This window comes from Periplaneta americana, chromosome 2 (genome assembly GCF_040183065.1).
Source record: "Periplaneta americana isolate PAMFEO1 chromosome 2, P.americana_PAMFEO1_priV1, whole genome shotgun sequence".
In the NCBI taxonomy this organism is placed as follows: domain Eukaryota; kingdom Metazoa; phylum Arthropoda; class Insecta; order Blattodea; family Blattidae; genus Periplaneta; species Periplaneta americana.
The window spans coordinates 112,572,564-112,599,046 of NC_091118.1; the positions used below are offsets into that span (position 1 = coordinate 112,572,564).

Genomic DNA, 26,483 nt, shown 5'->3' on the forward strand with positions numbered 1-26,483 from the left:
CACAGTTTAAATTAATTCACTTTGGGTGTTTTAAAACTTCGCTAAATAACTGCTGTCTTGTTTTCAGTTGCGGCAGCGCAGGGCTTGCCAACTTCTGAAAAGGAATCACTTGGAACGTAGTAACAAGGCTCGTGAAATAAACTCAAGAAACAAGTGTCAACGACGGTCGGACCACATGCAGCGTCACTCAGGGGCTAACAATAACCGCAAGTGCTAGCTTTAAACATGATCTCAGGCCACAGGGTGTTCACGGAAAATTGCACTGCAACCTGTTTATATAATACCACGAGATATGTGTTCACTGGCGCCTCCGCATGCAATGGCTCTTTCGAAATCATCCTCCACATTCTCATTCTGTCTGTCTGTCTGTCTGAGCTGAGACTAGAATTTGAATTCATATTTCAAAACATTTAATGAAACTATTTTTAAGAAGATAAATTTTGAAAGTGCTTATAATCATCCATACATGTAAACCATGTACTTACCACTTATATTTCCTCTTAAATGGGTGAGAAGTTCAATTTTATGACCTTTAGTTGTCTATGCCCCCCCCCCCCCCCGCAATCTTCCCTATCAAGAAAGATTACAAATGTTAACAGATATCTTTGCCAGTTCACAAAAACAATAAAACAGCACATGCACTGGCTTGATTTATCATAATCGGTTCGAAAATATAAGATCTCTTGCGAATCCTCACTTTAGCCAGCTCTCAACAGGATTTTATACTGTTAATTTGATTACACACAACAGTGGATGAAGATAACTTCCACTGTTCCTTTCCGTATTACATAATCATGTTCTTATTTGCGTTTTTCCTTTATTACGACGAATTTCTTAGTAATTACAATTTCAGAGAAAATATTGTTGATGACTTTTATAAATGTAGGGTTGCCATATTTTGATAAGCAAAAAAGGGGACACTTTACCGACACCTACTTCCGAACACATCACTATCACAGACCATGTACAATACTGATATACAGTATGTGTAGTATGTAGGCTATTGAAGCTGAGAAATATTGCTAGTAGTAATTTTCTTAACCTTAAATAAAAAAATAATAATACAAGTGAATTGGTTATAATTTAATCTTTATAATTAATATTTGAGGAGAAAACTTCGCTCAAATATTAATTGTCAATATTACAGATATTATTCCGTAGGACAAATTAATAAAATCTTTAATATTAATCTTTATAACCATAAGTCTATTTTTCCACAAAGAAACTTCTTCGCAATATCCGAATCTGGAAACATCGTCTTCAGTAGGCCATCACATTGTAAATTTTGTTGTGTTTAACATGTGGAAAATGAAAGTTCCTTCTGCTGCGGTTACTTCATCTTCCAATTTGTTGCCAAGTTTTACAAAGAAGTCTGTTAATTTTGTAGAACAACGAACTGCTGTTTTGTGTTTTTCACAATCCAGATGTGCTTGCAGATCAAGCCCACCTTTATTCGACACTTACACAAATGTACCGGCTGTACATACCATGTATTCACCTTCGAAATCATCTCTACCTCTTCGGAAACAAGGATACTATTCTTCTGTAACTCGGCGGAAAATTTACACTTTCTTTTTGGCACAAACTACAAGCATGCACAGCACAACAGAAAACCTTTATGAAAGTCGGCAGTCAATAAGAATAGTAACCAGAAGACGACATATAGCATTGCCACCTAGTGGCAACAATTTTAAACAGAAGACTCAAGCTTCAGAAAAACATTACAAAAATAAAACATCGATAATATCATGGTCAAAGAGTACAGAAGGAAATTCATGAGAGCATTTAAAGTGGGGTGGACTAAAGTGTTACTTAACTGTAATGATTAGAAGGTTCCCAGTTATAACAAAGGAAGGTAAAGGTAAAGGTATCCCCGTAACATGCTGTGAAGGCACTTGGGGGGGCGTGGAGGTAGAACACCATGCTTTCCATGACCTCGGCACTAGAATGAGGTGGTGTGGTCGGCACCACGCTCTGACTGCCTTTTACCCCCGGGAAAGACCCGGTACTCAATTTTATAGGAGGCTGAGTGAACCTCGGGGCCGTTCTGAAAGTTTGGCAACGAGAAAAAATCCTGTCACCACCTGGGATCGAACCCCAGACCTTTCAGTCCGTAGCCAGCTGCTCTACCAACTGAGCTACCCGGCCGCCAGTTATAAAAAAGTAACTGTTATAAACGTTTGATGAGGCATTTTCCTTCACTAGTGTATTTTAAACTTAACCTAAAAACCCGGACAATTAGGCAAAATCTAAAAACCCACCCGGACAAAAAAATTTAACCCTAAGAAAGAGGACATGTCCGGGAAAACCCGGACGTATGGCAACCCTATATAAATGTTAAGTACTGCTTAACTTACTGGTAGGTAGGCCTAATGCAGAAAAGACCGTCATCTTAAAAAAAAAAATCATTATAGGCCTACACTACTAAGCATGGTTGGAAAAAAAAAACTCTATGAAAGTAACAGTGGAACCAATGGTTCCGGCATATATTGATATAAATACGTTTTTTTGTTCAAGTTAATTTAAGGAACTAATTTACTGTCTTTAAAATGCAGCACTCAAGCAATTATTGTTAACAAGCTGCAAGTGCCTTTATTTATACAAATATATGCCTGTAATTCCCAAACTATTTGTCAACATAGAATATAATTACGTATTTAAAAAGGCCATGGTTTCTCACGTATTTTGTACACTGCATACCGTATCTAGGTCCATCTCTAATACATTTAATGGCATGGGTTTAGACGTATTTATGTAAAAAAAATTGTTGTTTAACCCAGTCAATATTGATAATACATAATGGGCAATCAAACAATAATTTATTGCTTTGTTACATTGTTATTGTTTAGTCAACTGTCCGAAGACAGGTTTGGACTCATAAGTGACACCAATAAGGCATCACTCATGAGGCAACTAAGCCAGGAGATAGTGAAGGAGGTTGGCCTGTTCCTTTCCCACTTTATTACATTATAGTTTATTAATTCCCTTGGAAAGCATTGGCTGGGACAAATGTGTCGCATTACTACGAAGACTCATTAAAAGAAAAACTGTATTTTGGGCTCTTTTAATTATAACAGCTAATAATGTATAAAATAAATAAAATTACAAAACATCTAAAAAGAGAAAGATAGAAATTATATATACGTATTTGTAGTACAGTATATTTCTTTCTCAGTTATTTTTCTTTTGGACAAAATAAATTGATGGGTCTAATGGCATAGGTTCACCTCTATCAGCATCATTCCCTCAATATGTAACTCAGATTCATATAATTTCAATTAAAAACCATTCAAATTAATTTTACAATGTAACATTATAAATAGGAAAACCAGTTTACTCTTTCTGTACGTATTCTGTTTATAAATTTAAATTGATCTGTTCCAAATAAGTGTGGACTAAGATGGAATTTATAAATTCTGGTAATTAAGAAACGTTGGGGAAATTAAATCTTAACAAATGATTATAAAAGAAAAATCTCTTCACAAGCCATTTTATATAATTGAAATGAAGTTAATTTTAAATTAGGTGAAGGGATAAAAAGTATATTTTGCTCATAAATCGTCGAAGTACAGTGAAAAGTAAGAATGCTATGCAGTCTTTATATTCACATCAGAGCAGCCATATGTAAGGGAGAAAATACCATACCTTAGAGACCTTGCAATCCTATTGTTGCAGATATTGACATTTCAGTTTATAACTTAATTAACTGTTTGTTCAGACCATGTTATCAACTGTTTGATCAGGCCATGTTATCAATAAAAACACTGAATATTTTAGTCTATTTAAAGTTCTATTGTTAATACATAAATCTACGTCATAAACTTGGAATAGATATAATATTGCTATTGATCTGGTGAATATAACTTCGAGTGAGCAAAGATACTGGGCGGTAAACGAATGTTTACTAGGAAAATTCAGTTCATGGCAAACCTTTTCTTACTTTGTTGTTCAGATAGAACTATAGTTTAGTTCATTTGCGGTTATGGAAAAAATATTTTGGGTAGACTTGTTTAAAACTTAAAATAGTCTTGTTTGAACTACTTAGTTCTGTAACAGAATGTGATTATCATCATATCATCAAAAACAAGATTTAAGAATACATTTTTGCATGGTTCTCGTTTTAGTTTACTCATAATAGGAAATCTTTATTTAATGACGAAAGAAAAAGTTTATTTCACATTTTTGGTACGACTGGGCCAACCCCAACCCACTGGAACAGTCACTAGCTTACAGTAGTTCATCATTTTAGAAACTAAAAAACGTTAGATTTGTTCTGACAAAAAATTCCAATGCATTTTTCATTCAGAGCAATAACAGAAGAATCTAAATTGATTTTCTGAGTGCATATACAATGCGTTGTGCAGTTGCCATGCTTCTTCATGTAGTTTTCTTGCAACTGATTTCAGTTTAGTGACGACATGATAGTCTGTTTGAACTCTGTAAGGATTTCAGGGTGTGGTTGAATTTGCATATTAGGCTGCTTTATCTTTTAATTTTTTAGGCAGAAACTGTCTCTATGCTACCTAATAAGGGTAGGAAACAACATTCCATTCTGCATTGTGAAAGTGCGGGATAGTATTTGTACAACAATCATGTAGACAAAACATAAATCCCAAAAGTATATAGGATGATAGATTTAGCGGTCTTTTCTTTAATAGCCTATTATGTAACTAATAATAGCATATTCATTTCAGAAGTAGGAGAAAGCACTATGCATTATCTTAAGATTGCTGGCAAGATATCAGTACAAAAAGAAAAACATAGCAATGGCTGAGTCATCAACTTTCTTTTTTCCGTAAATTGATAGTTTGAATTTCGGCATGTTAAAAAGTAGCAGTAAATTATACATTTACTTAGAAGTGTGACTAAATTATATTTATTTTTTACAAATACTTGTTTATAATTATGTGATAATAGTAAATTATTATTACTTTAAACTATACCGTGACATTATTGGGAATGAGATTGTGATGGATGATTTTATTTGCAAGTATGATAGCCAGCATGACATAGAAGTTTCGGTTATTTCCTATTTTCACCCTCTAATATAGTTCATATTTCCGCTTCCTCCCTGTAAATAATTGCCTGGCATTACCTGTAAATGGTTTTTTCCTCAACATTTGAATGTTAGGCCTACATTGGCACGAAGTTTTGGCAACTGAAAACAATTAACTTTGCACTGAAATAATTTTCGGAGGAATACACTGAAATTGTTCGCCCTGTAAATAGTTCTACACAGACAGACGAATGAGAACTTCATATATGGACAGGTTCATGCAGTAAATAGGCCCATTATAAAGTATTGTCTTATTTTAAAGTCTTTCAAATAATCACTATGTTGCAGCAGTTTGAACTTTTCGTTATCTGTGTTTGGAGTTTATATGAAGGAGATACAGTAAAATAAGTGCCTAGGATATCTAGAGATCACTAAAGGTGAACTATGAAGATACAATCTTCAAAAACATGGCAACAGTGTGTAAGTAAGGACCAACTTGCTCATGCAGTGCTGTTCTCCTTCATATACACCATGTTCAACGCTGTTTCTCTAACTTAGGTGTAGAAGATGGAATAGTACTAATTGTTGACATTTTTATATTAGTGCAGTATGTAAATATATATTATTTAAATATTTAAAGTATAAATCTTGTACCCTGATATATTTATAATGTCTTATTTTAATTAAAAAAAAAACTTTTATGTTGTATAAAATTATGTACTGTATATGATGCAATACACACATTAATAGTAGACATTTCTACTGGATGGTCTGAGAGTGGAAGAGAGAAAAAGGTAAAGAGAGAGAATTAAATACTGACATGGTTGATCTTGAAACTGTATTTGAAACTTATGAATCAATGGCAGTAAAAGTTTTTTATGCACAGAGTCTGGCCTTAATAAATACATAATGATAAATGATATAATAATAAATAATTTCCTAGTAATGACGCCAAGTACTGCCTTTCCTTGCTCCTTGGGCATGCACGTAGTGTGAGTGTGTGTCTTGTGGAGAGCGCATACTGCCATAGTTTGTGAGTGATGCTAATGATGTATATTTTAATTCTATTAAAATTTATGAAGTAGATCTAAATATCTTAAGGGAATATTATGATAAATTTGGAAACTCCCACAGTCCCCGTGCTATTGTGAATAAATTTAAATCAGATGTTCGCATCAATGTTAGCCTTATATTGTATTAAAATTTAAAAGAGAAATTATCGATATCAATTAAAAAATATATTACAATTCCAGTTGGAAAAATCTTCGCAGAATAACCAAGATGAAGTAATTTATTACAAAAATGTTCCAAAATGTCATTTTTGAATCAGAATGTCCCCTTAAGATGTCGACGATAAGAAAGACATTATACTAATTAATTAATGAATCATTTAATATATTAGTTAAACTATTTATTTAACCTTTTTTGTCCACATAAATTTAAGCTTATATCCCACTCGAATACAAATGTAGCAGGTTAGAAGAAATAACTTTATTATTGACATTTAAAGCAATAACGTGTTGATGCTGACACAGTTACTTCTATAATAGATATTTACAGAAAATTCTGATACAAATATAAAAAAAAATTTTGACCAGTAGGAAATTCAATGAAAGTTCCTATTGACCTCTTTCTGATCGTTGTCTTTATGCTATAAAATTGTGGTATGTCTGTGGAACTCCTGTCAGGTGTATAATATTTCACTATGCTATAGATTTGTTATGTGTTATACAGATAGCATCCTCATATGGAATAGCTGTCAGTTGGCTCCACATATAGCTTACCTTCATTACATTTAGGTCTGCCTATACTCGTGAAATTGCCTGCATGAGAATATCTGACAAGATAGTTTTGCAATGCTAATGTTAACACAGTGGTCTTTATTTATTTAATCTAAATACCTTAACTTAATAGTTAATCAATATTAATAATATTACGGTATTGCAAGTGAAATGCTCTAAAAATGAAAGCACAATTGAAAGTAGGTGATGATATTGGCATCCAGAAGAATTGGGTCGAAAATGCTTGAAAATGCGAGGGCGAGTGGTATTTTTTAGTAATCTGAAGATTTTCACAGGCCGTCATTTGAAACAAATATATAAGCAGTTTTTTGACTTTGGTAAATAAAATTACCGGCCATTTTACATACGCAAGTTTGGATGAATAACATACACTCTGCTATATGATATGAGCAAAAAAAAAAAATAATAATAATAAATAAAATAAATTGAAAAACAATCTTGCTTCAGTGTTCCAAAATGCACTTTTTAATTTTGTATTTGGAGTTTGATACAACAGCCTTAAGAACTTCTTTTTCTTCTGTTATAAAGTGATAAAATTATACACAGCTAAATTTAAGATTTTGCCAGGTCCAAAGTTTAGCTTTTATTATTTCCACACTTAAATGATTTCTCACATTATTTCACAAGATATTCTTGATACTGAATGCACGTTCCACAAAAGAATTGCTTGCAGGAATAGCAGACACGTGTTGAACTACCATTTTTATTTGTGAAGATTTCTCTGAGGCATCCTTATCCTGAAAATAATTACACCATTTTATATAACTTGTCAAATGTTCAACTTTCACAAAGGAAGGAGCCATGTCATTTAACAAGCACATTTCTTCATCTAGTTGCAGCCTTAGTATTTTGTCTAATACTTAAAATTTCTTCCACTTTTGGTGTACACCATAAAGTATTTGGGCTGAAGAATACTTGAAAATTCCCATATTATCTTTAGCTGCTCTGAATTAAAATGTCCCACGATATAGACAAAAATCTCTTTTAGCATATATGATAAAAGCTGTTATCATAAGTTCTCAAACTTGTTTAATAAAATTACCGGACACAAGTAGAGCTGGTAAGGGGTTGATACCAGCCACCGATCTTATGTTGAGATCCGTCAAAATTTCCGGTTGTGCCAGTGAAATACCAGCTAGTTGGCAACCCTAGAAACACCCTTAGTGGAGATCCAAGGTTCGCACCTGGGTGAGGTTAGAAGCTTTTAACAAAATTTTCTTTGGAAGAAATGTATGAGTAAAGTTGGGTGGTCATTGTCATAAACTTACAGCACATAGAAGAACCTTTTTTTCTGAATGAGAGGTTTACTTTTTGCGCAAGTAATATCTGTCACCACTACTATCATAATTAATTCAATGCTACAAATGGCCTTATCTCAGAAATGTAATTATTCACTCCTGGGAAGTATCTCAAGTTGAATACTCCGATCTGAAGTAACACTTGTTTAAATCATAATTAATATTGATGAATATAAGGACATTGTTATGGTTCAATAATTCTCTATAGACACATTCAGAAATAAGCTGTGGAAGCTTCAAGAGTGCTTGGTCTGGACAATTTTAAAGTCTTTCATTTCATTAATAATCTCAAGACTGAATGTAGTATTTCTTCCAGGTATGTTACTACTTTCTGACTCTTAAAGATATCGAAAAAGATTAGATTATTCGTCAGAAGACACAAAAATGTGTGGGAAAAGCGAAGATGTATATGAGAGAAAAAATTCTATACAGTGTGTGTATATATTTGTGTATATTATTGGTAAGGAAATGTGTTTTGAGTACTGAACAAAGTTAATTTTATTAAAAATTGTCATCATCATTGACAATCACACAGTGGAGAAAAGTCAACAACTGGTCTTCTATAATCTGTCTATAGCTCCACACGTAGTTGCATGATAGATGTTTATGAATGTTCGGAATAATCATGTGAGCCACTGGCATAGCTCAGGTGGTAGCGTGTTTCCCTACTGAACCGGAGTTGTGGAGTTGCACTCGGACGTGGGTTCGATTCCTGCTTGAGCTGATTACCGGGTTGGGTTTTTTTTTTCTAGTTTTTCCGCAACCATAAGGTGAATATCAAGTAATCTATGGCGAATCGTCGGTCTCATCTTGCCAAATACCATTTCTCTGTCACAAATTCCATCGACACTAAGTAACTCAGTTGTTGATACAGCATCATAAATATCCAAGTAAAAAGAAAACATTCATGTGGAGACAATTAAAAGTGAAAAAAAATGATTGCATATGGAAAGCTTTTTGAATTTAATCCTTGGTGAACGTTTAAACAAGAATGGTCTTTTTGTCATTCATTGTCATTGCAAAGATAGTACCCCTTTGGATTAATGTTTCCCCAGCAAGAATATTAAACTCAAGTTACTGGCACTCAGGACAACCAAATACTGCCAGGCTCTTGACTGTACGTTTTAGGCAATACAAACACTATACCAGAAGGATTGTTTATTTTGTGAGACTGCAACGTGTGAAACCACAGGTTAAATTGCATGATCGATATTTAATCATCAGTCTTCACTGTGTCATATGCAATTAACTTTCTGTTCCAAGGCACAGACCTATATTGAGATATCCTTGGAAAAGTCTGATTACAATGTTGAGACCCCTGTGTCACTGTTTGATACAGAACTGTTGCAGTGCCGAAATATGGGATTGATGTAACATGCGAAAATATAGGTCTAATCAAGTTTGCCTACTGTTTCCACTTTTCTTTGATCACTTCATTGAAATTTCATACATGCACCTAGAGGATGCTTAAAAAGTTGAACAGCAATATCTCAGTGTCTATAAAGTAAGCCGTTAGTTTTGGGTCACTCATGGTGCAACAACGTTATTTGTTTGGCAGGATGGGTCGAATGCCATTTTTCGTGACATAATTATGGGATGGGGGATTAGAGCAAATTTGAATTATGAAACAAAAATAATATAATAATAAAATCCGCCTGTCGTAACAGGTGATAATATAGGTCTGGAAAACAATTTAAAAAATGCATATATGGAATAGAGAGAAAAATCAATACAGTAAGTAGCAATTATAGTACAATATGCAATTTAGAAAGTTTAAAAGATTAAACATTATATAAATGATTATGTAAAATGCCTATGGATTTCTTTAAGATATTTAAATAAATATTTTTAATATCTTGGGATGTTATATCATATTGTTTTAAAATGTCAGTAGTATATTTATATGCCGATCTGTGGGCACCAAAAAGCAAACTCCTCACCTCCCATGTGTAATCAATTGCATTATATCTCTCACTCAAGTGAGGAACACATGGGCGGTAAATGACTTGTTTTTCTTGATCAACCACTAATGCTTGAGATACATCCTTTTCGAACCATACAGTTGGGTCCAATATTACTGCCTTCTTCTTTTGTCTATTAAGAGCAACTATATCCGCTTGTCTGTTACTGCCAAGTCCGGATATACAATGTACTTCTTCATGTATTTAAAGATTTTTATTTTTAAATGTGAGGCAATATGAGAGCGGACACTATGATGACGTACATTGCTCAATAAATCTCCTTTAGGACACAATCCTAGCACATGACCAAGAGTCTCAGTCACCTCACATCCTGGAGTTCTACACTGTCGTGAAGTCGTTGTTCGCCCTGGTACTGATCTTACTGCTGCAGTATTGCATGACAGTTTAATGGCAGTGGTCCATTCTGATGACGATAATCCTTTTCTGTTACTCATCCAAGAATTTACTTTCATTTCATCTTGGAAAACTGATACTCCTTTTCCTTTATGCTGAAGACTAGCCCAAGCATAATAGGCTTCCTCTTGTATATGTTTTCTAATTTGACGTCCAGTTTGTGGAACAGAATTGTTATTATATTGGATTGCTAAATTTCGTAAACATTCTTCAATCTCGGACACTAAATTTCTACTAATATAAGTTGATTTTGGAATAAATGTTTTTTGAAACATTGTTAAATGTTAATTTTTATAAAGTGATTGTAAACAATTAGAAAAAATATATTATGTTAAACATCAGTTAAATTTTTTTATTTTTACTTTTTTCACACTTCGGTAATCGATTACAAAATGCCCAACTCTGATAAAAAGGAAGTGAAGAGTATGTATATATATTATACAGGTTGATTCATGAAGTTTTACCGCCACTTAGGGAGGACCTTCCTGAGGTCAAATGGAGCAAAAAATGTAAATAAAAAAATAGGCTCCGACTTATAGTTAAATTGCTACAGGTTATTTAAAATTTTAAAGTAGAGGCAACATTTAATATCACTACAGAAAACACAAAAAATGGATACAGTTCCTACTCTTGTAACTGCTTACTTGTTGTAAACTTCATTCTGCTCATCAACTCTTAGTTTTACAAGAGGTTTTTAAACGTGTCTCCTCCTACCTCCACACACTTGGTCACACGCTTATGAATTGTGTGCATTGCATTCCTTAACACAAAGGGCCGTATTGATAGACATTTTTAGCGCGGGCTTCCGGTGGATGACCAGCGTTTTTCGTATTCATAAACCAGTGTTAGCGATAGGATATGATTTGAATTCTGTACAAGTAACCAGTGGATAGCCGGGGCTAGCGTAGTACGCTTGTAGCGCATGCTGCAAAATGTCTATGAATAGCACCCTTAGCGTCTAGAGAACTTATGTCACTATTGCACGCAAATTTCTAACTTTTAACCAGGAGTTCGTATAGCTGCATATTCGGGTAATGTCGTGTTGGGTTTGTTAGCTGAGTGGTTTAAGGTGCACAAGATATGTCTGACCAGCATATCATGCCTAAGATCGCAGGTTCGCGTCCCGGCCACTGTAGTCAATTGAGCCTGTGGTAAAGGCTGAGAGGGCCCATGTAAAGCAATCGGTGTCGGCATGGAAGTCGGCAGGGTTTCAGTTTACTGCAGTTGAAATTATTTTGCTTCTTTTTAAGAAGAAAATAAAACATTACAAAATAAAAAAAATTTAAAATTGTTTTAAATTATTTAAAATTATTCAGAATTATTTAAATTAAGCCTAATGTTATATAAAATTTAAAAATAACAACAAAATTGATAAATGATAGATAATTTTGTAGGTCTATAATAATAAGGTTGTATATGTACAACTGCTGGATTCAAAGTGTTAACTTACCATGGCTGTTCCTGATTGCTGTGACGTCCATAATATGCTCAATTAATTCTTCATTCTTCTTCTTCTTCTTCTTCACCTTAATCTGGTACACAAGATCCTTCATCCACGCCTGTAACCAGTAATCAAAGGGTATCAAATCTGGGGACCTGGCTGACCAGGGATGAGGAGCTACGTGACCAATTCAATGTGTGGGAAATACTGGTTTATATGATCTCACAGTGAGGGTAAAATGAGCAGGCGCCCCATCAAGTTAGAAGTGCATACGAAGTCTCATTCAAGAGGAACATCATCTAGTACAGTAATTGTGACAATTCGTTTTGTAGAAAGTGTATGTACATGTCACCATTTAAGTTTCCGGGTAAAATGAATGGCCCTATTAGCTAGGGTTGCCAGATGTATGGTTTTACTGGAACAATACGGTTTTAGCTCTTTTTATTCTGCGAATAGTGCAAGTCTTGAATTGTATGCCAAAGGTTCCATTTTCAAATTCCAAATCCCGCATGCAATACCTACGTCACATTTGCAGTGTGGTTGATGGTGGCATAGTAGTATGTATGACAGTACCAGAAAAATTGGTGTATTTTATAGATTGAACTGGTGCACAAAAACCGAAAAATATTGTATTTGTAATAAAGTTTTTGCTAAACTTTTATCTTCAGTAATGGCTACAAAATGGAAGGATGAAAAGAATAGAATACTGCAAATGTTATAAAAAATTAATTTTTTGTATAATTCAACAATGATGAAAACTGTAGTGAATTTTAGAAAAAGATTTTGTTCTATAAATAAATAGTTAAATACAACATATGTAAGTGAGAAATACAGGTTAAATATAGGAATATATATAAAATGAAAGAGCAAGTTCACAATATAATTATATGACGTAATAAATAATTACAATATATAATGCATAAATCATAAGATTAATTGTATTAATTAATTTGTAATACATTGATTGGGTCACTGATTGAGAAGAAACTGCCTACTGAAAATGGATGCACTGGAAGAAATGGCGAAAGGGAGAAAAGTTCGGGGCAGAAAAAATATCAGATGATATAGACGACATTAAGATATATGGATCATATGTGGAGACTAAGAGGAAGGCAAAAAAAAAAAAAAAAAAAAAAAAAAAAAAAAAAAAAAAAAATGGAGAATGCTGGGTTTGGAGTGAAAGACCTGCATTTGGGCAGAAAACTATGAATGAGTGAATTCTCTTCTTATACTACACTCAATGTTTTTTTTTTCAAAGAAACTGAATGTGGATGAAAGGTGTTCTTATTTTCCATCTCAAAATCGGGCAATCTTACTATTAGCTGATCATACAGAACATCACACCATACATTTACACTAAATCAATGTTGAAAATTGGTTTTCTCCATGGCTTTAGGGTTAATACCTGCCCATTCATGTAAGTTATGTATGCCATCCCATGTGAATTGTGATTTATCAGTGAACATAATATAGCGGTAAAACTCTACCATTTCTGTTTAATCCGGTGTAGAACTCAACACGATGGGCATGATCTTGTGGCTCTAAATGTTGAACTTCTTGAAGATGATACTGATACAGTTCATTTATATGGAGTGTCCTCCATACCTTTGAGCTACCGAGCTACATGTCTTGTTGATGTTCGAGGAATGCTTTGTACAGACCCTGAGAATGTTTTCTTCTTCTGCTACATATATTGTTGACACCTTCCATACTGGATACGAATACTGGGGAGTGACCCAATTTGCCTTGGTGTGTTAAATGTTCCATAATAGTTTTAGGATTCGGAATCCTACGATTAAGATAACTGCGTGATATTCGGCCACAGCAGCTGTTGCATTTCCCTCACACAAACCGTAAATAATTACCATATTAGCACATTCCTCAATTGTAAATTTATATGGCATCTTGAGACAACTAACAAGCTGCTAACTCCACAGTGTATGACTGTCAACTGAGTATGTGACAAATGACTGTTAAGGCATTGCATAGTAAGCTCATGTGCTGACATTTGAGAGCTGTGTTGACACCAAAACGTTTAGAGAATCAATGAATATTCCTGAATTATGTGAGACAGGGAAAAAATCTTTATTAGGAAAATGTGTTCCAAACTACTTCAGGAAAATGCTTCATTAGTGACGATAAAACTTCGTGAATCACTCTGTCAACAAGATGCTGAACTTCTACCTAAAACATAAATAGAACACCACATTGATATTGGACAAACTTCCATGCTCTAATCGAAATCCGAACCCATATGTAGCTTTTGGTGATGGTAAATCTGTGTAACTTAGCTATTGCATAACTTATACTGTTGTGCTTTAAATATTTGTATGGTAAGATATAAAAAATCGACACCTTTTCCTTCATCTTTGCAAATGAAGAATTATTTCAACATTTTATTTTGATTGTCTCCCTACCCTTCAAACCATTGAATGAATTTCGTTAATATTCTGAACTTAACGCTTCAGATCCTCTAGGTAGGACATAAAAATAATATGACAATTTTAGTCGAAAAATAACCATTACTGGTACCTAGACAGATGTTTCAGTTTAGAACATCTTCACGCATACATTTTAGAGGTTATAGAGATCTCCATGAATAACATTGTAAAATCAATGTTAACTAAGCCAAGTTTATAGAAAGAAATGATACATAGATGAGGAGTTGGTTTTGATAAACATCTCACCTATACGTACGTGGAGGTAGTTGATCGTGATTATAGTTCAACTGCCCCTTGAAATCATTTAGATATTAAATTTCACAAAATTTCCATAAAGTTATTTATTTATTTTAAATTCAGAATTACTCATATAGGACAGTCATAATTTTGTCATCTTTATTGAACCAGCACGAACAGAAGTTGATCCTTTGTTTTATTTCAATCACCACTGAACTATGACAAGAAGGAGAGCAGTTAGAGGCTTAAAAATATATTAAAGTCTTTCACATGCAGCGGGGTGGTTGTAAATTTACGAACACAAAGAGTTTGCAAACAGTTTACCAGTACCTATTGCAGACAGTATACTTGACATAGCTTTCTCGTGATTCATGGACATAGCTGTGCATAAATTCGAAACGTAACACAGATACTAATCCCATATTCATTATAGTGAATTATTGAATGAGATTAAATTTTTATTACTACGACAATCGTAATTCATGCTTATCCAAAGTAAATACTTTGACGATGCAATGTTCTACTTTTAAATTGTGTTATTAAATGAAGAAAGTTCCCTTTTCCACTGAAATGTAAGAGTTCATCACTGAAAACAGAATATGATAATACAATAGTTCACTTTTTCTGAGTCACTGTGAAGGTAATGAAGAAAAATAGGAGCAAAACTTGAAGAACCACGTAAATATATTGAAGAAATAAAATTAATTAGGCCAAAATAGTCACAACTCATTATTACTTACAAATTAATTTAAGTATAACAAGCGTGGATTTCAAATAATTATTCTTCTTGTCAAGCCTAAAAATATTTAACGTTTAATTGAATATTACAGTTGATATTCAGGAAGTTTCCTAGTATTCATTTTGCGGTTTTATTCTTCTGAGTCACACTATCTTATACTTCATAATAAGCCCAAATAAGCATTAATTATGGTAGTAATCAACCGAGTTGTGTAATTGGGTACTAGATTGAGGAAATTTATATACTAAAATGTCGGACTTATTACTGCCGAAATATGAATTAAAAATAAATCATATGCAGTAAAATATTACTGCTTAGCCATAAGTATTTCTTCAGTTGCTGCTTTAATCTGGCCAAATATAAGCCAACATTATAAACAGTCTTTATCGTTAGTCAAAATTATGCATAATATGCTACGTTATCGCATTAGTGCCATAATATTAACATGACAACTGAAACCGAAACGTCATACCTGCTATTAAGAGGGCATAGTTTGTAAAGTAGCCACGTTCAATTAGTAGGCTAGTGGTGTCAAAGAGGACGAAAGCTTTGTAGTTTCAATAATTTTAATTATGTCGCTCTGTCCATTGTCGTCAAGTCTTTTGAAGGCTGCTCCAATACTCCACGCGGAGTGTATGGACGGAAGCTTTGTAGTTTCAATAATTTTAATTATGTCGCGCTGACCATTGTCGTCAAGTCTTTTGAAGGCCACTCCAATACTTCACGCGGAGTGTATATATAAACCAGAGTTGCAAATTTTAGCAGTGTGTCTTGTTCCATGTTGTATTAATATATAGCAGCAACAAACAAGACGTGACAACGTCGCATTTTCATTTTATTATCGGTGCATGCAATAAAGACCTACAAATCTTAAAAGGAATGCCGCTGCCTAATAATTAAACGAGGCTACTATATCATAAAGTTAACATTATGAAACGATTTGCCATTGCTATATCATCATTGTTGTCATAGCAACCTCTTTCTTCATATACCATGATTTCAAACTTCCCATCATTACAAATCTGTTGTTATTTCTTTATGAATTGTTTTATAATGCTGTCGTACAAATAGCGTATGAAACTCAACTATAATGTTATGCAAAATTATTACATTATAAACTTGCTTCATAATATACTATTTTGGACGATATCTTTTTTCCCTCTACTTACCATTGTTGTTTACATGCTTCCTAAGTTGACAGTACTCAAGGCTTCTAAACTTCTCATAGGTTGCATTATTATCGAGCTTGTTGGCGAGGGATCGACGGGGAAAGGAGACCGATTCTGACGTCACAAGATAGCTGAGCGCGCCAAAGCTCAAATGCTTTAAAGCAGTATCTCGTGTTTTTTCTTGTTTATGTTTTGAATGCATTATGCCAGGTCATAGGTGTGCAGTTGCGATATGCAAAAATTCTAACGATAAAAATAAAAAGTTGTCTCTTTTTACCATTCCTAAAGATTTAGGAATTAGAAGAAAATAGGTAATTGCGTGCAAAAGACAGGATAAATTCAATCCTCATACAAGCAGATTATGCTCTGACGACGATTTTGTTCATGATTTTCGAGCAGATTTAATGAAATTAAAGCCGAAACGACCGAGAATGTTAAAGCCTATAGGTAAGTTTAAATAAATCACGTAGGCCTATATAAGTAGCCTACATTGAAACCAACTTTGCATAATAATTAGGTTAGGTTCATATATGTTAACCTTCAAATTATTTTCTTACTTTTGTAATCTTTGCTGGGTCGTACATAACTTATAATTAAAAATAATCATGCTACTTATACTAACAGTCGCATACCAAAGGTTTGGAGAGTTAGCGACTGATACCAGTAATGTTTTTTCACTATAATTCTCGTTATGTTGATTTTATGTTAACGATTTATGACATTTTGTCCTTATGGCATATTCAGTGGGTTAATCATAAAAGCCTCCAGTGACAATTCATTGTTGAATTATAATGATTATTGTAAATGAACGTGTGGCTGACATTTCATTACCGGTACATGCTTCTTTTTCCAAACTTTAGAATGAGTTATTAAAAACGATTCAGTGTTAGAATTTTTTTAAACACAAGACTGGAAACTAGCAGACGAAAACGGACGGCAGACACTGAGAGCAGACGAATTGTTAAGCAATACAGAAAAATAATGCAGTGACAAGTGTAAGTACAGCTTTTATATGCACGGTATAAACACTTTCAACGTATTTATATTATGCCATGATACGTACACAATTCGTTTATACCCATTGTAATGTTTTTATTTGAGGCGGTTATGTTTATAATGTACGCCGATGTTGCTATCAATTTGAACTTTGAAGAGGTGGAAAAAATTCAAATATCTTGGACGAACAGTAACAACTATAAATGACACTCAGGAGGAAACTAAACGCAGAATAAATATGGGAAATGCGTATTATTCGGTTGAGAAACTTTTATCATCCAGTCTGCTCTAAAAAAATCTGAAAGTTAGAATTTATAAAACAATTATATTACCAGTTCTTCTGTATGGTTGTTAAACTTGGACTCTCACTTTGAGAGAGGAGCAGAGGTTAAGGGTGTTTGAGAATAAGGTGTGTAGGAAGATATTTGAGGCTAAGAGGAATGAAGTTACAGGATAATGGAGAAAGTTACACAACGCAAAATTGCATGCATTTTATTCTTCGCCTGACATAATTAGGAACATTAAATCCAGATGTTTGAGACGGGGAGGGCATGTAGCACGTATGGGCGAATCCAGAAATGCATATAGAGTGTTAGTTGGGAGGTCGGAGGGAAAAAGACCTTTTGAGAAGCCGAGACATAGATGGGATAATAATATTAAATTGGATTTAAAGGAGGTGAGATATGATGATAGAGGCTGGATTAATCTTGTTCAGAATAGGGACCGATGGCAATGAACCTCCGGGTTCCTTAAAAGCCATAAGTAAGTATGGTACTAAAATACTTTAGAAACAGATTCCAGAAAACATAGTTCTTTGACTGGAAAAAAAAAAAAATCAGATTATACGCCAATCAAAGAAGAAAAAATGTGAGGAACTGTGTCTTTTCAGTTTAAAACCTCACTTGATTTCTCTATACTTAACAATATACCACGTCACCAACACTAGAAGAACATTTCTCTGCCTCCGTTTTCTATTTCAATAAAAAATTCTTCCTACAGCCTACTTGTTTTTTTTTTTTTTTTTTTTTTTTTTGAGGGGAAGATTTGAAGCTTTTTTCATCAAAGACTTCATAATACCTACCTCACTTTAACACGTTTTAATACAAAGTGAAATAGAAATTACATTTTTTCCAAGCACACGAATATTTTCATTGTTGTTAATGCAGCAGTCAAAATAAAATGAGTAGGGGACTGTTGAACCAATAATTAACATGATCATTTTGCCGAATGACACCTATCATACCTCAAGTTTTTTTTTTTTTTTCAAAATAGTCACTGATACTGATATAAATTCATGAAATGAGTGAGCACAAAACTTACAGATTTTTTATTTGAACAAGTCTGACTTATGCTAAGAATATGAGACAAATATACACCTAAATATCTACTACGTCATAAATATTTACAACAATCTGTAAAATTGATTGTATCTAAATATTTACAATAAAACACTAAAGAAATTCTCAATTTATAGTGGAAGAAATATTTATTCTGTCATCAATTATTTTAAATCAGTCATTCACGAAGTAATTAAGAAAATCTATTAAACATATATTTGGTTGGTTTACGAGATTTTTGGAGCATTCTCACTTCAAGTTTTTTTCATTATTTGAAACAATGGATCTATCTCATCATGTTAACCTCAAAATGCCACTTAACAGAGCCAACACTGCTCTCTCAGCTGCCACTCACTAGTGTATACTGCTCACTGCTCTTACTCGCTCCACTTGCCTGGCCGTTCTACAGTCTTCACATTTTTCTGAAAGTCCAGATGAAGCTCAGTCAGCTGGTGGATCAGTGCAGATATTTTTTTCATTTGAACCATGATATACTTAATATTTTTATTTGTATTTTTCCTAAGTTGAAGATTTCGCTTTCGCTTATAAAGTTATTTCGTGAAAATAACATAATGTAACAGTTAATAGAGAATGTAAAGAGAGGTGTCAGCATTTCATTAGCAATACATAACCTGTATTGAATTGTTTTAATACTATACTAAATAAATTCAATTCTAACTTGGGAGTCCTGCTTTTATAATGAGTGTAATGTGTAATTACAGAAATACTTAAAATGCAAGTTATCTTGTGAAAGGGAATTTAAGTATGGTATAACCATAAATGTAATATGTTTGGCCAAGAAAGGTTAAATGTTCTATTGCAAGAATTTGTGTATTACATTAATGGAGTGAGAGCTTTGTTTATCCTTAAGAACCAATGAGTAAATTTGTATTTGTTTGAGATTTATGTAGCGTGGAAATTAATATGGCTTAATGAAATTGTCCGGGATTTCATATTTGTTAAAATTGAATCTGAAGTGACATGCACATTAATATTGTAATGTGCCACACAAATGTAATTCGGTTCATGTATTGTGAGTGGTCTTGTGGCATTTGACTTTCTTTTGCTGAAGTATGCTACTAACCATGATGAAATTAAGTGTAATATATAAATATATTTTAATGGGGGTGATGCTATGTATGTTATGTTAATGTGTACTTAAGTATCACTATATCACTATGGAAAAAAAAAAATGTGTCACCACAAAAAAATAATGTTTCCTCAGTTACGTTACTGTTATGTTTATTAAGTAACAATTAAAAAAAAAATCCCAGAAATAACTTTACACATTTGTTTAACAGTAGAGTAGGCACACGCTTGTATCCGTCATTACAATGCACACTTGGAGGGGTAGGCTACTGAATTTGTGCATTTAGTTGTCTTGTTTGTTTACACATGTCTCCGTGGTACAACACCTTTTATGAAGGAGGCATGAATCCCTGTGGATACACTAATACACAGTGTTTGTGTTAATATTTTTGTAATTAGATTAATGTAAGTCACAATTTATATTGTCTGGCAAATGGATCTGTGTGCCACTTTATTTCTCTGCACTCAGTGTTCTGTCCAGCTTGTTGCTCCCCACGTGCTCAACAACTTGTCTGCAGAATGTTGCCAAACTTTCATTAACCTTATTATCCTTGATACAAGACTGAAATCTGCTATGCTTACGAAGTGATCAGAGTACAGCAGTGCTAATGTTACTGATTCAAGAATAATGCAGTGATTGCGACTATTTTTTTTTTACATATTCCAATATGAATCACTGTGTTAGCTATCTTCTTATTCTGAAAACGCTGCAGAATATTAGTTCTGACTTTACTAATAGTGTTCATCAGACTGCGATGGTTGTGAAGGTGACGTGGGAAGGAAAAGAAGTGAATGGAGTGTTCATACAGATGTTCTCATGTCTGTTGGACATGCAGGTCCGCTTGTCAAGCAGTAATCATACATGAATAGCTGATTCCAAACCACTTTTTTTTTGTTATAATGAATGTTTGAAATATTTATTGTGTGAACTTGAGTGTAGTGTGAATGCCAACATGTTTGAATCCACCGAGGATGTACATAAGTTTTAAATAATAGCATATGCATTGCAATATAATATACGAGATAACGTTTGGACATTTGATGTACACACAAAGAAAGCAAGTCGTCTACCCACAGAAAAATGGCACCACCCATCATGAAGATTATTTTTACATATTATCAAATGAGATTTAATATAGGTAACAGAAGTAGGTTTGCATTCCAATAAACTTACTGAGTGAAGACTTCTTCCTCATCAATTACACACTCCAACTTCTCAGTATGAGAGTGATTGAGATGGAAAGTGAGGTTGTAACAGCTGTGATATTTGAAAATTCGTTCTTGGAATTAAAAAAAAAACATTTATTGCTTGAAAACAAATGGAGAAATCCAATGTTCTAAGCTTTTGAGTAATTGAGAAGTGATGGGAAGAAATAAGTAAAAGACTGAACGAAGAGAGCAAGTAATATAAGAGGAAGAGACCGCTATGGTGACTCAGTGCTCTCACACTGGGTTTATAGACCAGGGAGCCATGGTTCAAATCCCAGTCGATCTGCTGTGAATTTATAACCTGTGTTGGATAAGTCCATGGTCCAGGCAACACAGGATTTTCTCCAGGCATTCTGGTTCCCCTGTGACTCCCAACAATTCTCCATCATCGTCATCATCATCATCATCATCCATTATGAGTGTAATGTAGACCCATTTATAGAATCAGGGTGAATAATAGCAAGTTAAAAGTCGTGACATTGCACAAAAATATATATGAGAAAGGTTTATTTACGGACACATTTTCATTATGAATTTTACATTTTTTGGAGGCCTAAAATTTTTAATATTTCCCCACTAATCATACAGCTCTTTGATTGCATGTATGAAAGTTATATTTATTGGTCCACCCTTTAGTCCCCTTCTTAAAAATGGTTGACTTGTTTAAATATATGCAGATGCAATGGAACATTGTACATAGGTATGGAAATGTTTTATGTACATAGGTATGGATATGTTTTACCTTAGAATGTTTGAATATACTTACTGACATAATCAATTTAACGCAAATAAAAAAAAATGTATTTTTTAAAGTAAAAGAATTGTCAATTGTCTACAGTTATAAATGGTAGGTAACAAAATTTGAGGAAAATACTCATAGAAAGTAAAAATTTGTCTAGTATCATATCTTGTATCGTTTAAAATAGATAGGAAATGTGTATTTTTTCTTTCCCTAAATGTATAATCTTTAATTTATTTAGGGTAGGATAATACCATCTGAAGATAATCTAAATATTGTGGATTTTTTTATCATAAAGTAAAACAAGTCATCATATTGTACAATTGTCGTTAGGCACTTAACATGAAATTCCGGTACAACCACTATGTTACGACTTCTTGTTTCTATAATTTTAAATCAACATTTTCACACAGTAGCTGAATTGAGAAGCATATATTGCTCACTCTTTATGTACAAACAGCTATAAAGCAATATTATTTCATAATATTTCAATTGCCCCACAGTGATCATGACGTGTTCCTAGATTCAAAGATTTAACAAGTTCCCTGTAATATTGTGTTAACAATCTTAAACTTACATTTATTTTAGCCGTGTACCCTGTTATCATTATTATCTTTTACAACAATAGATTATATGATGAATGGTTTTAAACTGTTTTCCAATTTTAACTACATTGAACAGTCCTCCTGTAAATTCTTCCTAATTATTTTTTTAGAAACTACCATGTTTCTTCTCTGCAATTAAATTCATTATGGTACAGTGTTATATTCGTCATGATTTAATAAATGTCTGTAGTTTTCTGTTTCACCTTCTAAAGTGTGAAGAAAATGAGAAAATTTATATCACACTAATTGAAAGATGGAGAAAGTAGGAATTAACTGACAGATTTTCCAGTTATCATTCACGTGTGTTATATCCTATCCAATGATCGGCACTGACTGCCTACTACCAGGTTGACTTGCTTTCTTTGTGTGCGCATCCAGTGTCATGGATCAGGCATTAGTAGATATAGCCACAATACTTTAAGGAAACACATTTTAAAGTAACGCAATATTTAATTGTTTCGTAATTATCACAACTATAATTTATTAATACATTAATATCACGTCTTACTGACGTTCATCTAAGGAAACTACTGAGGAGTTTATTGCCACCAGAACTGATGGCTGAAGAAAGTATTACCTCTTCTTCTAAAAAAAATAATAGGCTTACAAATACAGTAGAAGAATAAATTTAAAATATACCTCAAACACATTGACACAGACTCAAAACTAGAGCACTCCTTAAATTTGTAGAATCGATTCTTATGATAACACCACTTTTCTGCGTTAAATCTGAGCTGGAACCTTGATTCTTTGGGGTTTATGTTTTTTTCAAGCTCTTCAGATATGTCTTGCACCTTGGTGATTTTATCTTTTATTATTGTATAATTAAATTCCACACGTGTGTCATTACACTAATATTGAATGACAAGTATCTTTTATTATTGTATAATTAAATTCCACACGTGTGTCATTACACTAATATTGAATGACAAGTATTTGTATATTTTTTAACGTGAACGTTTAAGTGGGCATCTCTTCGGGAAAAATATCTATTACCATTTCTGTAATACTCTATGTGCATCTTGCTCCTTAGTGGGAGTGTGCCAATGCAACCCACAACATATCATAGCTCCTTAACAGCAGCAGGCTAATGCAACCCGCAACATAGCATAAAGGATACAAATAAAATAAGTGTTAATAACGCAACATGTGTAATGAATGATCTTTAATATTTCATACACATCATAACCTACAATCATCCTAACCCATACAATGACACAACCACCAGCCACTTAAACGTTCCACGCAATTATAGGGATTCTATGAATTCCCTGTTATCTTTTGATTGTGCAATTCAATCGTAAGTCTTTACTTGCCTGTATAAGAATGATGTTACCTTTCGAGAAAATAATGTTGCTTGGTATTTCAGCCAACATATGTTTTCATGAAGAAATTTGCGTTAAAATGTAGGAGAGAATCTTAATTCCTTAGTTACTTCTCTTCAACAAGTTTGCTGTTGTCGAATAATGGAATGTAATTTTGCAAGTTCTTATTTTTGTTGTATTTTTCAAAGGAAATTATATGCAACGTATTATCTATAATTAATTTGTTCACATAGGCAAAACTTTATTGAAATATATCCTGTAGTTGTTCTCTGGAAGTCGTGACAGAGCTAAAATTACACTGTTAGAATGTGAGAAAATTAATGAATCAAACACAAGATTACTTACCATTATACTGCTCGACAACGGCTTTCGAGAACTCTCCTCAATATGTAATTCAGAATATGTAACAATCTGGAGCACAGCAGACTATTGTTACGGTAGGAAGATTTATGACTAATCATGAACGTGTAATGTGTAGAATACAACTTTTCTACAGAATGGCACATGTTAGGGTCATGCAGTTTATAACATATTTTGCATTATAAATATGACGCAAGAGAAGTAGAATAATTTAATATAGTTGACGATTAATCCATCCATTCATCCATCCATAGTTAAAAGATTATTTAAATAAAGAACTTTCCTTCTACCTGCTTTCTGCTAAAGTACGGTATCCTTCAGACCAGAAACTTTTCAAGGCAAAAGGTGTAGGGTTAAAAAATTACAAAACTCAGGGATAAATTAATGCATAATTAGTCATTTAGAAGACGTTTATTTAAGTAAATATGGATTAACTGAAAAGTGTTGTCAGATTAATGTTGGTGGCCATGAAATTGCACTTTTTAACGTAACTTTCTTTAACATTAATCATTTAATATTTATGTGTAAATGTGTTATAAAGTATGTGCAATATACATTGCACTATTTACTATTGCTTGACTGACAACATATGCTTGCCACTTTCTGTAGAAATGTGTGACACACAAATTCATCCTGAACCATGAATTTGTTCACACTGTCTGTTAGAAGTTATGCTACAAAAAGTGAAATGCATGTGACTGTACTGAGCGCAGCTTGGAATGATGATCGTGTATGTGTGTGTGAATTAGAACAGTCCGACGTCTGAGTGATATCTGAAAGGATGTCATACATATACTATTTTGCTGAATCCGTTTTCAGCTGAGTGTTTATATCAGAACTGTCTTTGCTATGTACAGCAGATGACCAGCGTCATACATTATTGTATGATACAGTTTAGTCTCATTTGATGTTCTCATGTTTATTAAAAAGAATTAAATCCATCTGTAGCAGATGATGCCTATGAAAGAATGTAATTCTAATATTCAACTGAAAATTAGTACCAGCTATTTCAATTTTTGAAATACACACCTGATAAGTTCAATAAAAGTATAAAAAATGCATTCTGCAGTAATTGTCTTTAGCACATATCACTTTTCAGCATTAAGAGGCAGTCTTCTTTGAACTATTTTCATTTGTGTGTTTATGTGAAAAATATGTTAGGTGAGAACAAGGCTGTCTCTGGCCTGTTTATAAAAATTCTGAAGCTTAATAAATATAACGATTATAGTTACATAATAGAAGCAATCATAAAAGAAATTACTGATGTGCAATAACCAGCATTTATCATCCCCTCCTCTTATCACAGGATTATTTTTCCTCTCTCTTCTTGCGCCCATGATGCACTAATACTTACTTAGGTTTCTAGCTTCAGATCATGGTACTTCCTTTATTAAATATAATAATCCTAGAGTAATAGTTCCGGTTCTAAAATATGATGAAACTAGCTATGAGTCAAAGGGAACTTCATGCAAGTTATGTTATTGCTTTCGAAATCGCAAAATCAATGAAGTTCTATAATGAAGGACAGTTCATTAAAACATGTCTGAATAAAGTTGCCAACATTATTTTCCCCGATTAATCTGATATTTTCAACAGTGTGAAATTATCCACATGGACAATACAAAGGAGGATGAGGGATATTGAAACACTAGCTGAACTAGAAATAAAATAAAAAATGCATAAATAGTGATCTAATCTCTCGCTTTAGGTGGGAACGCAGATATTGATAGAGTAAAATTGATAATATTCACCCGCGGAGTTACGAAGAATCTCTCTGTATAAGAATATTTGCTCGATGTCATTGCACTTAAAGAAAATACAACAGGAGAGTTTTCCATGCATGAAGAAAATATATAGAAGAAATTAATCTGAACATAAAGAAACTTTTATCTGCAGTAACATACAGGACTCGAAATACGACTTTAAAAAAGTCTACTAGGTGGACTAACATGTTATTAAGACAGCTGGAAATAAGTGAGGACAGAAAACGTCATTGTATTACACACCAGACTCGCTTAGATTCATTTAAAATGCTCTCCATAGAAAAAAACAACTTATATGTAGTCCTATCATTGGTCGCCTGCCATTACCCTACATAGTTGCTATGTCTGGCTCTATATTCAACATATTTCGGAACACTAACTTGTTTTCTGAGTGAAAACTTGTAATATCTAAACAAAGATCGTGACTAGCAGACGAAAATTTACGAGTTGTATTAAGAGTGGCAATTTGTGACGTATTTTCCTAGGTTGTTGTATCGCAGTAAAAATAAAGATAAATAAAATATCTGTCCATCTATAAATCAGTATTATGTAGTCTATGTCA

At 33.3% G+C, this 26,483-nt stretch overlaps 1 protein-coding gene across 5 annotated transcripts in view; it reads left to right on the plus strand.

The window, feature by feature from the left end:
- The window catches only part of TP53INP (Tumor protein p53 inducible nuclear protein), a 141,772-nt gene extending 116,373 nt beyond the window's left edge, over positions 1-25,399 (plus strand). For all 5 annotated transcript variants that reach the window (XM_069818324.1, XM_069818321.1, XM_069818322.1 and 2 more), the window contains exon 4: positions 68-25,399. In XM_069818324.1, coding sequence (XP_069674425.1) covers positions 68-217 — 150 coding nt within the window. In that variant the 3' untranslated portion in view covers positions 218-25,399. The remainder of the gene's footprint in view (positions 1-67) is intronic.
- The last annotated feature ends 1,084 nt before the right edge of the window (positions 25,400-26,483 follow it).